The sequence below is a fragment of the Lepidothrix coronata genome, unplaced genomic scaffold (assembly GCF_001604755.1).
Source record: "Lepidothrix coronata isolate B3197 unplaced genomic scaffold, Lepidothrix_coronata-1.0 Scaffold42, whole genome shotgun sequence".
Lineage (NCBI taxonomy): Eukaryota > Metazoa > Chordata > Aves > Passeriformes > Pipridae > Lepidothrix > Lepidothrix coronata.
This window is the reverse complement of record NW_016690222.1, coordinates 2,321,256-2,335,501: the sequence shown is the minus strand read 5'-3', so window position 1 is coordinate 2,335,501 and position 14,246 is coordinate 2,321,256. Positions and strand designations below refer to the sequence as shown.

Here is a 14,246-nt window from a genome sequence, read left to right as displayed (position 1 = left end):
TGAATGCAGTTTGGAACCTGATAATACTGAAATAATAGTGTTGGAAGGGTCAGAATTGTAGAGTTCTTCAATTTTTTCTCAGAAAAAGATTAATTATAGATGTCATTATCTCATCTTACTGTAGATTTTAAAAATGTCAAAATGAATATATAATATTCAGAATGGTTACTCTGCAACACTTGAGAAGGGTTAAGAAAACAACGTTACTGGTTTTTATCTCTAAAAGGGGAACATGTAAAGAGAAGAATCATGTCATTGCTTTAGAACTGTATTTTCAACACCACGCAAATATATTTATAGTGGTATCAATTTTTTGGAAAGTTGAAATAATTTCTTCAGAAAAGACTGCAATTTTATGACAGCGACTGTTCCATTAGGATTTAAAAGTCTTGCTGAGACCAGAATCTAGCTTAGAAGTAGTTACATGGAAGCTTTAGGTGTTGCACAGCATTTAGCATTAGAAAGAGACCACTAGGTAAGGGTATTTGTATGGGTTTGATATATAGTCTTTTAAATCAAGTCATAATTTATGATGCTGGAACATACTGAAGAATCTACTAGCTAAATTTAGTTGTTAGTTCTGCTTTCTTTTATTCTCAAGTGCTTATTTTTTAATTTTAAAAAGGCTTCTGTATGAGCTTTAATGTATGAAGAGTCTAAGTATTATCAATGATAAAGGCTTCTTCCTAATTAAAACCATATTAATATTAAAAAAGACACCACCAATCCCAAGAATCTGAAATTGCATACTTTTAAGGATTTTTAAAGTTGCTATGACTGTGTAATATAGCAGTGTCATCATAGCTATGCATTTCTGTGACTCGGCTGCATCCACAATAAACTCAGATATGTTTTACACAGATTACTGTCTCTAAAGTGTCCCACTGGGTGAGTTATGTCTGATTAACCAGTCTTCTTGTAGACCATATTTCTACTATGAAAGAGCGAATCAATTTATTGTTAGTCAAGGTAATATATATGATGAAGGAGATAAGGTTATAAGAAAGGCAGAATAACAACTTTAAAGATAATTCTAACTGCTTTTAAAAGCAGTTTTCTCTCCTGCATGTTCATCAAATGAAAATATTAGTAAAGAGCTGTTCTCTAAAAACATTTTAAATTAAATGTTAGAATTCTGTATTGTATTTTAATGATTTAAGGAGAAATCTATCCCCACCCGTCCGTGCTTAAATTTAGCACTTTTTGAACACTGTATCATTAGAGATAAAAATGATATTATTTAATCAATCTGTGTGTTATTGGAAGCCCAAGTTCTTTCAACAAATTTTCTTCTGGTAATAAAAACAGGCAGTGATGAAGAAAACCCCATACACTTGAAATTAACAGGCCTGGTTTCTCTTCTAAAATACTTGAAAATTATTAAAATAATAAAGAAGAATTATATTTATTTGAAAAATATTTGCTTTTTTTTGTTTTGTGTTTGACACACACTCTTTTTTATTTGAAATTCAGAGGAAGAAAAAAGCCCTCAGGTTGGAGGCATTAGTTTCTCAAAGAGAAAAATATTAAAAATATATTTTTATTTCTCAAAATAAAAATTCAAAATATATTGTACCTTGCACTGGAAAAACGTGATAAAATAGTTTATAAATATAGTCATTGCATGATATAAAACAGGAAAAACAAATTCCCTGTATTTGTCAAACTTGTAAAGAATCCAACTAACAATAAACAAAATGCAAAATCGGAAAATGAAATTAATTAAGGTGTAAGGCTTTTTACTCCCTTTCACAGAAGATATTGGCAAATCCATTTTCTGAGTTATTTAAACCTGAGCAGAGATTCATAAATTGAGATATATAGCCAATAGCAAAGTACTTTGGAGCAGTATCATGAAAGTTCTGACGCACAACACACAGCCAAATCTCTTCTTTGCCAGAAACATCCATGTTGTTACTTTCAGATTGCAGACAGCTAAAAAGACAGAAGAAGGAGACTAATTTTGCCCCATATAAAAAACTGGATTTGTGGCAGAGAACCAAACAGAACCACTGGGGTGGCAAGCAAAGATGCCTGTAGGTTATGTGAGAATTCCTTTATTTTTAGGGAGCAGAGGGATCTGTCTAGCCCTGTCATGTCTTTCAGTAATGTACAGATTTATCTTAAAATTCATGTGTGGCCTAACATTAACTAACCAAGAAAATAGCCAGGAAGGTGCCTATTGTGCCGTGTACTTGCCAGTGGAATACTCCTAAATTCTGTGGACATTATGGGAATGTGAAATTAATTTTGATACTCATTTGGAGGGCAAATTACTGCTTTTAATATTACATGTGCCATAGCAAATGCCAAATCAGAAAAGCTCTAAGTCCTTTCTCTTGCTTTCATTAGTCTTCTGCAACTCTCAGATTCCTGACTGCGTAGTTCCCCAGCATTCTCTGCATGAAACACACATGCAGACAATAAACACTGAAGGCGCCAGAAGTTTCTACACCTTTGTCTAATATTTCTATGAGTAACATCAGGGACGTGCAACACAGCGTGTGGAAGCACCTCCTCTCCTTTCAGAGGCAGCGAGCATGCTACCATTCACATTTGCTTTGCTGGCAGTGTAGTTATAGGAGTTTTCAACCCCTTCATGCACAAAGTCACCAGTTGTTCCAGCTCCCACACTCTGACTTTTGCTAATGCATTTTTTTGCGGAGCAACTCAGTGAATCTCACATCTAGATGTATCAATAAAAAGGAAAAAAAAATCCAAATCTGAAATAAACCCAAAATATTTTCAGAGTGGCATTACTTTGAAACTCAGATAATTTCAATGGTCTAGTTTATAAATGCACTGTCACAAATGAAGTAATAGCACACAACAGGACAGAAGCTGGAGTGAGTAGAAATGATCAATAGGAACATCTTGATATAGTTTTGCTAAAGTAGTAAATAATGTGAAATTAAACACTTAAGCATCTTGAATCACCCATTTGCCAGAATCTTTTCTATTTTACACTGTGAATCCTAAAATGGATGTGTAGGCAATCTGAATTTAGGCCCAAAAACCAATAAAGCTCACATCTCTGCACTTAAATTGTAACTTAGATGGAAGTATTGTTTCTACACAGTTGTATTCAGCAGACGAGCTCTTCTGATTGAGTCCAAAAAAGAAAAATCTCCGTCCTAAGGAACACTAAAGTTTTACTTTTTGAGGCTTTTTTCCATGCTATTAAAAATCCCTTCTGTGACGCAGTAGATCAAGAATACCTTAAACTTTGTTGAAAATATTTCATTAAGGGAAACAGATTTTTTGTGAGTCAGATCTAGAGAAATGAACAGAACATTCCTCCCTCAGTGTCACCTACAGAGTCCTTTTTAATTTTTAATAAATTTCTAAATTAAACTGATTTCTGCTTTTTATTTGCATGTAAAACATGGATTCTTGTTGTCTTGGACAACAGTGTACTTAATTCCTCTTTAGTGTCAAATCAGTGTCACTGTTGCATTTAGATAAGTAAAGTTGAACATGTTGCTAGCAGTTGTTCTAAGCCCGGTTATATTTACATTTCTTCTCATATATCTTCATTATATTTAAGAGTATTTAATAGTCATTAAATACTTCTTTTCATTCTGCTTATTTTTATGGAATAAATGTAGTTTTCTGCTCTGTAGTCTTTTTCTTTCTGTAAATCCTGGAAGTTGATTTCTGTCATCTAAAGGAAGTAAATCGAACCTTTAATGGAATTGTTATCTTCTTTCTGACTGACTGTTGCTCTTGAGAACCAGTTCTGCTTGTTAACATCACAGACTGAAAAATAACTGTAAACAAGCTTGCTTTAGAAGACTTAAAGTACTTTTAAAGAAAGCAAGGGTCTCTGACTTTTTTTTAAATTTTCTTGATACTCAAATACTGCCCTGTAGGTTTCATCAACCAGTACAAGCGATTGTAATTAGGTTTATGTTACAATCTTCTGCTCAAAACTGGTCATTTCAGGTATTTTCAAATAGTATAGAAACTAGATTTTTTAGTACTCCCATTTACTCCTGTCCATGAGGAAAAACTGTGTTTCTCATTCAATCGAGATAAATCTTGTCCATGTTTGCAAAGTGAAATATGCAATTAACATCTCTGACTTTTGGAGTTAGAGCTATTCTCTCCTGAATTTATTAATTTATTAACATTTAGAATTTATTAGTAATGAATTTCATCTGCCATTTTATCACCTCATTTGGAAGGACTGTAAAATCCTTCTAGAGTTCCTCAGAGTGAGCCCTTATCTTTGGCATCTGGAACAACTTGGTATTGTCAGAAATCTTTGTTATCATCAGTCCAAATCTCCTCCAAATCATCTATGGATCTACTGAAAAGCATGAATTTATGCGTAGATTGCTGCAAGGCCCTAGTAGTGATACTCCTCCTCTGTGATAATTTTTTGTTGCCCTCAGTTCCTATCTCTAAGCCATTATTTATTTCTATGGAAGCCACTGCAGTTAGGCTTTTCAAAAGCCAGTGACAGACCTTACCAAATACCTTTTGAAAGTCTAAGAAAACTGTATTGTCAGGCTTTTCTTGTCCATATTCTTCTTCTTCAAGGACCAACAATACATTTAGAATGCTATGTTATTTTTTGCAATATAAATGCAAATACTAATGCCCAGACATTTTTTGAAAATGGCATCACATTTCATTGATAACAGATCTGTTTTCATCAGGAGGGAGGGTACTCACTGAGGTTTTAGTAGCTTAGCACAGAGGAAGGAGTGTTCACCTAGGAATGGATGGAAACTCTGTAGACTGGCATAGTCACTGAGAAGGTTTTTGGGACTCTCTTCTCAGTGTCTTCGTTATACTAGATAATTAAACTGGTCCGCAAATGTTAATAGAATTCAAGATTTATAGGAGCTGATCTAGTAAAATGCCACAATTACAAGCACAACTAAAGATGAAAAAAAGGCACTGACTTTGTCTTCCATATTCTGCTAGATCACATTTCTTGCAAACATCAGTGTTTCACTTATGGATCTTAGCCTTTTCTGTGTCATAGGCTTTGGCTTTACAAAATCAAGTCTTTGATGACAAGGTTGTCCTGAGGTTTTCATGCCTTGCCCCCTACTCCTCCTTTCCATCACTTTACTGCAACATGTCACTTTCAGTTGTACAGGAAGAAATATCTGTACAACTATATTGTTATTTGGATCAGGATCTTACCGGACTTGTACAGAACAGAAGGTTGTTATTCTGTTTTACTCTTGATTGAAACACTGTTTCATTACTGTTCCTTACCTTCATTACCGTTCTGTGAAATTAGCATAACGCTGTTATATCCATTTGGGGTAGTTAAGTAGTATGCATTTTGAAAGTTTTGGACAAAAATCTCTGTAAGAGCAGTATATATCACTTTAATCAATTGCATTTTGAGAACACTTTGTGTTTGGATTTCTTTCAACCTGGCTCTGTGAATTTAAAAGAAGCCCTTGATCAACAAGATTAAGTAGATCACAACAATCGAAGCATTTTTATCCTGAGTGCCTGTTGCCCTACAGGAGACCTCCTCTATGTATCTTGTTCTGCTTCAGGCAAAGAATTTTCTAAAACAGTGGCCTCATTTACCACTTGAGTGAGATATATGAATACAAACTGAATTGGTTTTAATCTTTGGTTGTGAAACCTAAATATAAAATGGAATCTGTCAGTGCATTTCTAAACATAGATTCACAGGTGTATTTGAAAAAGAAAGGGAATATAATTAGAGGCCAGTGAACATTAGAGAAAAGTAAATTATCAACATAACTTTTATTACAACCACCAAAATTAAATTTAGTACTTAGACACAAGGTGGAGGATTGGGGAAACTGTAAAGTTCAGGTTATCGATGTGCTATCTGGGGAAGAATGTTCTGATTCGATCTCTTCTGTGATGATACATTGTGTCATGAAACAGATCCACTGTGTACTGGGAGAAATACTGTCATGTTTCCTGTCTTATAAAATCTATCAGTCCCAAAGATGAGAACTCTGGTTTCTATTACAGACAACATCTCAGATTGAGATAGGATTTTCCAAACTGCCACATAAAAATAAAATATACATATAAAAAATAAACTTACATAACTTCTAGGTCTTTTCTTTGAGATGTTAGAAATGTTACTCAACTAAAAGGCTTGAATGTTTTAAAATAATTATTTCTATTGCAAACAAGTGGTATATATCTTAAGAAAAATTTCTACTCTTAAGGGAAATTAGCAAAAGAACATTCTAAATTTACATCAGTTGCCAATAAAATGTAATTGAAGTTAAAAATACAGTGAATTAACATTCACTGAAGGCAATGAATTTGTATTTTGTATCGGATCATTGCTAACAAGCTAACAAGCAGCACTTTGGAAAACTTCCATCCCAAAAATATTCAGTGTTTCAAATATGCTTTCAAATTTCATAATTATCTCTTACTGTGGCTTTGAATGGTAGAAACACAGAGCTGACTCAGATACTGAGCATTTACATCAGATATTTAACCTGATAGCATTGTAAAATTCTCTTTTATTTAAGAAATTTATGATGAACCTCAGAAAAATATTTATTTGGAAAAACTGTAGCAGCACAAAATAAAATATGTTTGAATGAAAAATACTTCATTATAAACTTCAATTGAGCAATTATTTAAGCTGGAGGGTTGCTCATTTCTTGGAAAAATGTTATCCTAATCACAAGCGAAATCTTCAAGTTTATATATCATTAAAGGAGAAAACGTCAAAACTACCAAGCAACAGAACCAATGTATTGGGCTTTTTTTTTTCCAAGTTGCTATTTAAGAGAATGTTACAATTCATAGCTTATAGTCTAGATGACCAAAGTGAAATAGGTACCATTGAGCCAGGGAAGTCAGGAGCAGAAAGGTATCTTTAACTGAGAAGCAAACCAGTTGTTCACTTTGCTGTTATTGTGAAGATCCATCTCTTACAGCAGGCTTCCAGGCCAAGAGGCAACAGCCTAGCATGCTTTGTAAATTGGAATACTTGGGATATTATGCGTTTCCTTTATTTGGGCTGTGTAGCTGTACTGCACCAAGAGTCTTAAATGCTCTGCTTTATTCCTGTGTAAGGATACTAGTACTTTCTTCAGTTTCTGGTAAACTGTGGATATCAGTGACATTTTCCAGTGTGTTGAAATGTACTATTTTCATATACTGCATTAAAATTTTCTTCCTTTGATTCACATGGGAGAATGGTTCGTAGCGATGGTAGTACGCAGAAAATAATTACGCGATTTTTAGAAGATAAACGGATATTTGAAATTGATGTATCTTCAGGTCAAGGACTGCCTCTAATTCAATGTTTATAAAGTGCCTAATACAATCAGGCCAGGAGTTGGTTGACTGCTATGCATGCCACAGTCCAAATATTTAATAAGAATAACAACAGTTCTGTAGTCAATTTGATCTCACTTTTGATATTTACAAGTGTTTTCCTAACACACACTGCAGATTTCTGCAATTTGAAGGGATTCAGGCTCAAATTCTCAGTCTGTTTGATTCTATCATATCCATCTGCATCTATATCCGTGCAGGCTGCAATGTGTACCCTACTCTTATACCAGTATTGGGCAGCAGCAGTGAGCACAGCTGTGGGAGGTGTGCCCAGGTAGAGGGACTCCTTCACTTAGTGACAGGGTTCCTGAAGGAGGTAGGTAGGTTGAGAAATATCAAGGACAGTGAGAGAAAGAGACTACTGGAATTGCACCCTACCTTCTCTGAGACAGGCACAACAGGCAGACAGGATGTGTGATATGGAGAATTCCCTATCCTTTCTCCGCATGGGTGAGCACAGTGACTCAAGAGGTAGGGGGTAATGGTGACAAGTTCCTTCGCTTGTGCAACAGGCCCATCTCATCTGGGACTGCTCCACCTTCCCAGGTGCCCCTATACAATAGATAAAAGGCTCTGGAAGTGGTACCAAACAATAATGGGCATGATGGTTCAGCTAGCATGAAGGCGTCACAAATTGAACTGTTCTCTGCGTCAAAACTGCTTCTAGAAGGAAAAAAAGAACTTGCCATTGTAATAGGAAAGTCCTTTCAGCAGGGAACAGAAGGCTTAATATGCAGACTGGACCCACTTCTTTGGAAAGCCTGATGCCTCCCTGGGGCCTGGGTTAAGGATGTGAAGAGAAAGCTTCCTATCCTGGTACAGCCCTCGGATTATTATCCATTGTTTATTTTTTAGGTAGGCAGTGATGAAGTCTAGACAAGAAATCTGAGGACAATTCAGAGATTTCAGGGCCTTGGGACAGCTGGTTAAGGGATCAAGAGTGGGATCAGTCCCTTCCAGTTGCAGAGAATGATGAGGGAAGAAGCAGGAGGAGTCAGCAGATCAATACCTGGCTCTGAGCCTGATGTCACTGGAAGGATTTGGAGTTTTTTGATCATGGGTCAATTTAAATGACATGAGGCCTGCTGGTACCTCTGTCAAAATGTCTTCTTTGCCTCAGTCTTTAGGAGTAAAACCAATTGTTCTTGGAATATCCCATCCCCTGAGCTGAAGATATGGATGTGGAGCAGAATGAAGCCACCATAATTGAAGAGGAAACAGTCAGGGACCTGCTGCACCACTTAGACAGAGACAAGTCGATGGTGTCAAATGGGATCCACCCAAAAGTTCCTCCTAGGGGTAGCTGGACAGCCATTTCCACTTACATGACACACTGCATGCCTCAAAATAAGGTTTCTTATACTCTAGGACAGCTTCTGCAGTCAGGAAGAACTATTCCTGGACATGGGTACAATTTGTTGGTTAAGGATTAAGAAGCTGTAATTTCTGTCAATGATAATTTTTATGTCATTTAGTTAATTATTAGTGTGGATATGAATAATTGGTTTTATTAATTTATATTAATTCATTCATACAAGTGAATATAAATATTCATTCATGTTTTTATGAATGACATAATTGTTGTACTTAAAATACAAGTGTTAATGATACTTTCCCTACAAGTTCTGTTAGCTACTATTTATGTGTATGACAATTTAGTAATGAATAAATCTGTATGTTGGAACCCCAGAGGTTCCTTTTCCAGTCACTCCTTTATGAAAATGAATAATGCCTGTTTCTCTGTAAGAGAATGTTTTCCTACCTGAGACTTGGACCTAATCTTTAAAATTGTTTCTGGGAATCTCTCTTTGCTAAAACAACCTTAGAACATCTACCCACAAAAGCATATTTTGGAATAGGCAGCCTCTTTGCTGGAACTTAATGTAAGCATGCTGCATTGGTGGGCTTCCATTCGACACATTAATAAACTCAGAGACAATATGAAATTAACTGCAGCCTGGTGACTACAATAGAGACTAGCAAATAAGTAAGGAATTCAGTCTGTATTTTAATTTAGCAGTATTTCTCTAACTTGGAATCACTATGATGTGCAATAGTACTTTTATACTTTGGGCTCTCTAAGTGTTTTCTAACTGTAGTTTCAATATGCTGTTCACAAGCATGCTAGGAGGCATAAAGGGACCTTATTTACTAGTTGATTTTCAAGAGTTGTCTCTACGTATTGACTCAATCAGTCTACCCTGCCCTTGCTTTGGAGCTCTCACTCTGATTTTTAGCACTCAGCAGACATGCAGTAAGAAGCAGAAGCGGGCGGGGTACAGTGCATTTGCTTAAAGAGATGGAAAAAACGACATTGCTCCTGTGTGAGAATACTACTTCATTCCTTATGAAAAGACATTCCTGTGCACTGACAAAACTCAGCACCAGAAATACTGAATCACAGAATTGTAGAATCATAGAATGGTTTTGGGTTGGAAGGGGCCTTTAAAGGTCGTCTAGTTCCAACCCTCCTGCAACATCTTCAATCCTATTACTTTGGTTTGAAGAGGCAGTTCTTAAAGAAGTTGTTAGTAACCCATCTTCAAATTTTGGTGTGTTTTCTAAATGCTTATAGTTAGTGTCATGCTATGATATGTTGAGTCACATATGTATATACTTTCGTGATTATAAAACACAGAAATGAATATGAGCTTATCTTTTTCAGTTCTTTCTCTGTGCAATGATGTAAGCATCTATGTAAGTGAACAGAACACTGGAGAATTGGACCAATATGTAATAGCGTACCAAATTTGACAACTGCTTCCAGCTGCATTATTTCAGAGAAGCTTTTATAAATAGATGGATTTTGCAAGGAAAAAAATAAAAAGCATGACTCATTTTTAATTATAAGAGAGAATGTAAAGTACTTGCTTTTAGTAAAATTAAAAGAGAAGAGAAAATAAAGATATTTATGAAATGTCAAAGTGTCATAAGATTAGAAGGATAACACTGAAAGCTAAGAGAAAAATCTAAGTAGGCTAGACAAAATCTTTTTTTTTTCAGGAGTGTTTTTCTTTTGGAAAAAAAGCCTACAAGGTTTTTTTTGTAGGTTTTTTTCTATAAACATTTGCTTCATTGTACTGATTCTCAGAATAGTAGGAATTGTTAGTTGAATGAATAAAATGATCGTGAAATAAATGAGTACAAACATACAAACACTAATTGTTGCACTAGAATGTATCTGTTGTGAACCTTTGCAGGTTGTCTTGCAGTTGAACAGTTCCACTGGCCCCAAATGGTACTTACTGAACATTTATTTTTCATTTGTTTGGACCTCACCAGTATTACACAGGCAGCATGAGGGAATAATGAGCTGCATTCTTTGGGTTACTGAAGAGTCAGCACAAATTGTGGGAACAAATAACAATCAGACAAGGCAGTGTTTTATAACATCAGGACTGCAATCCATCTTTCAAAGCTGGGCTAATAAAGGCCCACTTACAATCCCCGGCAGAGTACAGTTTAATTAAATTTGTCCATTAGAGGACTCCTCCCCCTCCCTCTACATTTTAGAAATTAATTCTACTTTCTGCCTGTTGTTCTTTTTGCATCACAGATGCACTGAACCTTCGTAACCGACGCGTCCTCATCAGCACACTGAAAATCCTCCAGCACCTGGTGGCATCAGCTGACATGGTGGGGGAGGCCTTGGTGCCTTATTATCGGCAAATTCTCCCAGTCCTAAACATCTTTAAGCATTTGAATGGTGAGTTATCCTAACAGACACTGTCTTTCAACTCCTAAGGTAAAAAGGGGCTTGAGACAGGGTTAATTAACAATGTAGTTAAGATTTATTACTGTATATAAACTCAAATCCATTTGGAGCTCTAAATAATGTAAACTCTCCCTCCTACTATTCCCTAAGGATGCACTGAAATTAACAATTTCATTTATTACTCCTTGCACGTACAGTTTATTTAACACAGTACAGAAGCACTGAAGCAGTTCTATAATCTTCCAATAATTAAATTGTAAAGTTTTGTAACAGTCTTTTGAATACATTAATAAATTGCAAAGGTTTTTTCCTCCCTCCAACACATTAGTTCAGTCCAGCTGTTTTATTCCATTCTGTGCTCTCCACAAGCAATTCACTGCTACCAGAAAGTTTAGGAAAGATTAAAATTAAAATTAGAGATCAGACTAATTAATTTGAGGGTCAAGAGAACTCCTTGTTATAGAAAATTTCAAGTTACATAATATTTAGCAAAACAGTGGAGTTTGAAGTTATTACTGCACACTTAGGTTTTATTTTAGAGAACTTTAGAACTAATTTGTACATACAGTTAACTAAGTTGGTTTCTTTCTAGTGCATATCTCTATTGCCAGTCCCAGTCTTTAATAACTAGTACTATGAGTACTGTATGATGTGAATGCATTTACACCACAGTCACCAGCTGAAATCAATATGGTGTCTCTTGCTTTTGCCAAACTAATATCTAAAGTATTTTTCTCTAGAAAATCTATCTGTACTTATCTGTTCAATTATCTACCAAGTTACTGTATTTAAAATTTCTGTTACTGACTTGCAGCAGATGTAAAGAAATTTAATTCCTCACAATCTTTCGAAAGACATTTTTAATTAAATTCGTGGCATTTTAGTAGTTCTTTGCAGGACTCCTTCCTATTATACTTTCTGTTTGCATTGCTATGGAAAATAGTACTTTATACTCACTCTTTAGTCAGTATAAGATTCACCTCTTATTGAACACATTCACCTCAGATTGCCTGTTCAAAGACTGACTTCAAGGTGCAAATGAAATTTAGATTTTAGATCCCTTTAAATACATGTGCATCTGTGCCTTTGTTTTCTTTAGTGAGAAATATGAAGTAACATGACATTCCACAAATGCAGAGTAGTTCAGATGACAACTGTGGCTTTCTGGAAGTAGTGGGATAAAAGGTTATGAGTGTCATCTGTAGGCTGAACTTAAGTAATTTCAGTAGGGCTCCTTAGGAGTTGGAAGATTCCCCCTTAACAGGTCTGATTTCAGTATCTGGCACAAAATAAGATGGTAAAAATAAGATGGTAAAAATGACTCTCACTGATTAATGAATATACCACACATTCCAAACATTCCAAGTTTCAACCTGACGTAGCCCATAAATTCTCTTGACTAGGCTTTTCTACAGTGATTTCAGATGAATAATAGGGAAAGCTCATGTGTAACCAGGTACATAGCTTAACAAGACATTAAACACAACCTAAATATATCTTCAGTTTTGATTATTGTGAGCAAAATAAACCATATTTTCAACATATTTGCATAAGATCTGTGCTCTGTAAGTTTGTGCCTATATAAAACTACACTAAATCATAGTACTTGGCACTGAAGAACTAAAATCCCAGAGAGAAGTGAAAAGTAATAGTTCAAAAATAATTAATTTTATTAAGTCATTACTTTTCTAGAAATAAAAGTTCCTAAATTTCAGTATTACCAGGAATGAAATGGATACTATTTGCAAGGCCTACCATATGAACCTGTTCAACTCATTCAGTATTTGCATGTGAATGATAGGGAATACCTCTGTCTCCTCCTGCCTCTAAAAGATTATACTTCATTTCTCCTTCACTGGTGGTTGACAGAAAAGCATGCTCCCTTCTTCCTCCTTTCTATCAAAATAAGCTAATAGGCAACTGAGGTGCAGGTGTTTGCTCCCAGTTATAAGAAAGTGGTAGACTGATTCGGGCTATTTTCTCCACTGTTTGTTCATACAGGTGAAAAATGGGGTGAGTGGAGTGTACACTCTTCTTCCTTCTTTTCTGTATAGCTTGAGAAAGCAGAAACTGTGATACATCTTCCAGGAGTTGTATGAATTGCAGTCTATTAAGTCAAACACTGTGGAAGTTTGCCTCAAATTAAGTTAGCTGGAAGAAGCCATGTTTTAGTCATTGCCACCTCACTAGATCAGTATCGATCTGATGAAAGCAACTCTTTCCCAAATTCAGCATCTGTGAATATCACTCTCACCAAACAAGCTTATTGTCAAGAGAATATTAGAGAAAACCCCAAAAAACCCTTCTAAACGAACAAAACAAACAAAATAAAACAAACCAAAACTAAAACCAAACAAACAAAAAATTGGTATTGATAAGAAATTAAGATCAACTTACTTTAAGTTCATCTTACCTGGTGACCAGTTCAGAACAAACCAAAATGATTCTTCATGCAGTATGTGTGATGTGAAGCTCTGGAACTCCCAGCTCCAAATTCTTTAGATACCAAAGGTTTATATGGATTCAGTGGAGGCTCAGAAATGTCATAAAAAAGAGTCTATTGCTTGTTTAATAAAACACATGGGTAATTGATATTGGTAATTTTTGTAAATTATAAAAAGAAGAGTATTGATGAAAAAAATTAAAAGTTTTAATTATTGAAAATATCTAAAACATGCTCACCTATCTGAGTCATAAGATACAGGTTAAATTAAATCAATGCAACCTGAGTTAGAAATGCCGGGGGGAAGATCCAAGCCTCCTGAGACAGTCTATGTAAAAGCCACAGGAAAGAGTTCAATGAACATCTGAAGAGTCTCAGTAGTGAGCAAGGGGCTTTTTGGTGCACAAAGCATATTTGGTGTGCCTGAATTTCTGCCCTCACTTGGAACTTAAACCCTGACTTGCAGCAGACATTTCTTTTCACTGGGGTTCCTGAGTGCCCTGTTGCAGAGCATTAGAACATCAAAGAGCAAAGTTCTGCTGGTGATGCTGCCTTTCGTGTCTTTATTGGTGGAGACAGTGAGAGCATCCTCACCAGCTGGCCAGGATGTGCTCTGAAAAGGGCTTGAAGCTTTCTGTTGAAACAGTTAACCGGAGCCATAAGAGTGCCAGGAGGGCAGAAGAAGGGAACATGATATTCCAGTGACTGAGAAAGAGGAATACTGGTGAGATGTAGGAGCTGTTTGTCTAATCTCTGCAGACTGGGAGGGGG

The 14,246-nt window shown here is 35.7% G+C and overlaps 1 protein-coding gene across 4 annotated transcripts in view; it reads left to right on the top strand.

Annotated features, from left to right (window-relative positions):
- Nucleotides 1–14,246, top strand: part of PACRG (PARK2 coregulated) — a 227,030-nt gene that overhangs the window by 122,662 nt on the left and 90,122 nt on the right. For 2 of the 4 annotated variants that reach the window (XR_001874559.1, XR_001874560.1), the window contains exon 4: nucleotides 10,874–11,023. Coding sequence is in view for 2 of the 4 variants with exons in the window: in XM_017813703.1 (XP_017669192.1) it covers nucleotides 8,493–8,616; nucleotides 10,874–11,023 (274 nt within the window). In the remaining 2 variants the exon portion in view is untranslated. Of the gene's footprint in view, nucleotides 1–8,205; nucleotides 8,617–10,873; nucleotides 11,024–14,246 lie in introns of those variants that run through there. The other 2 variants (XM_017813703.1, XM_017813705.1) reach the window with 2 other exon arrangements.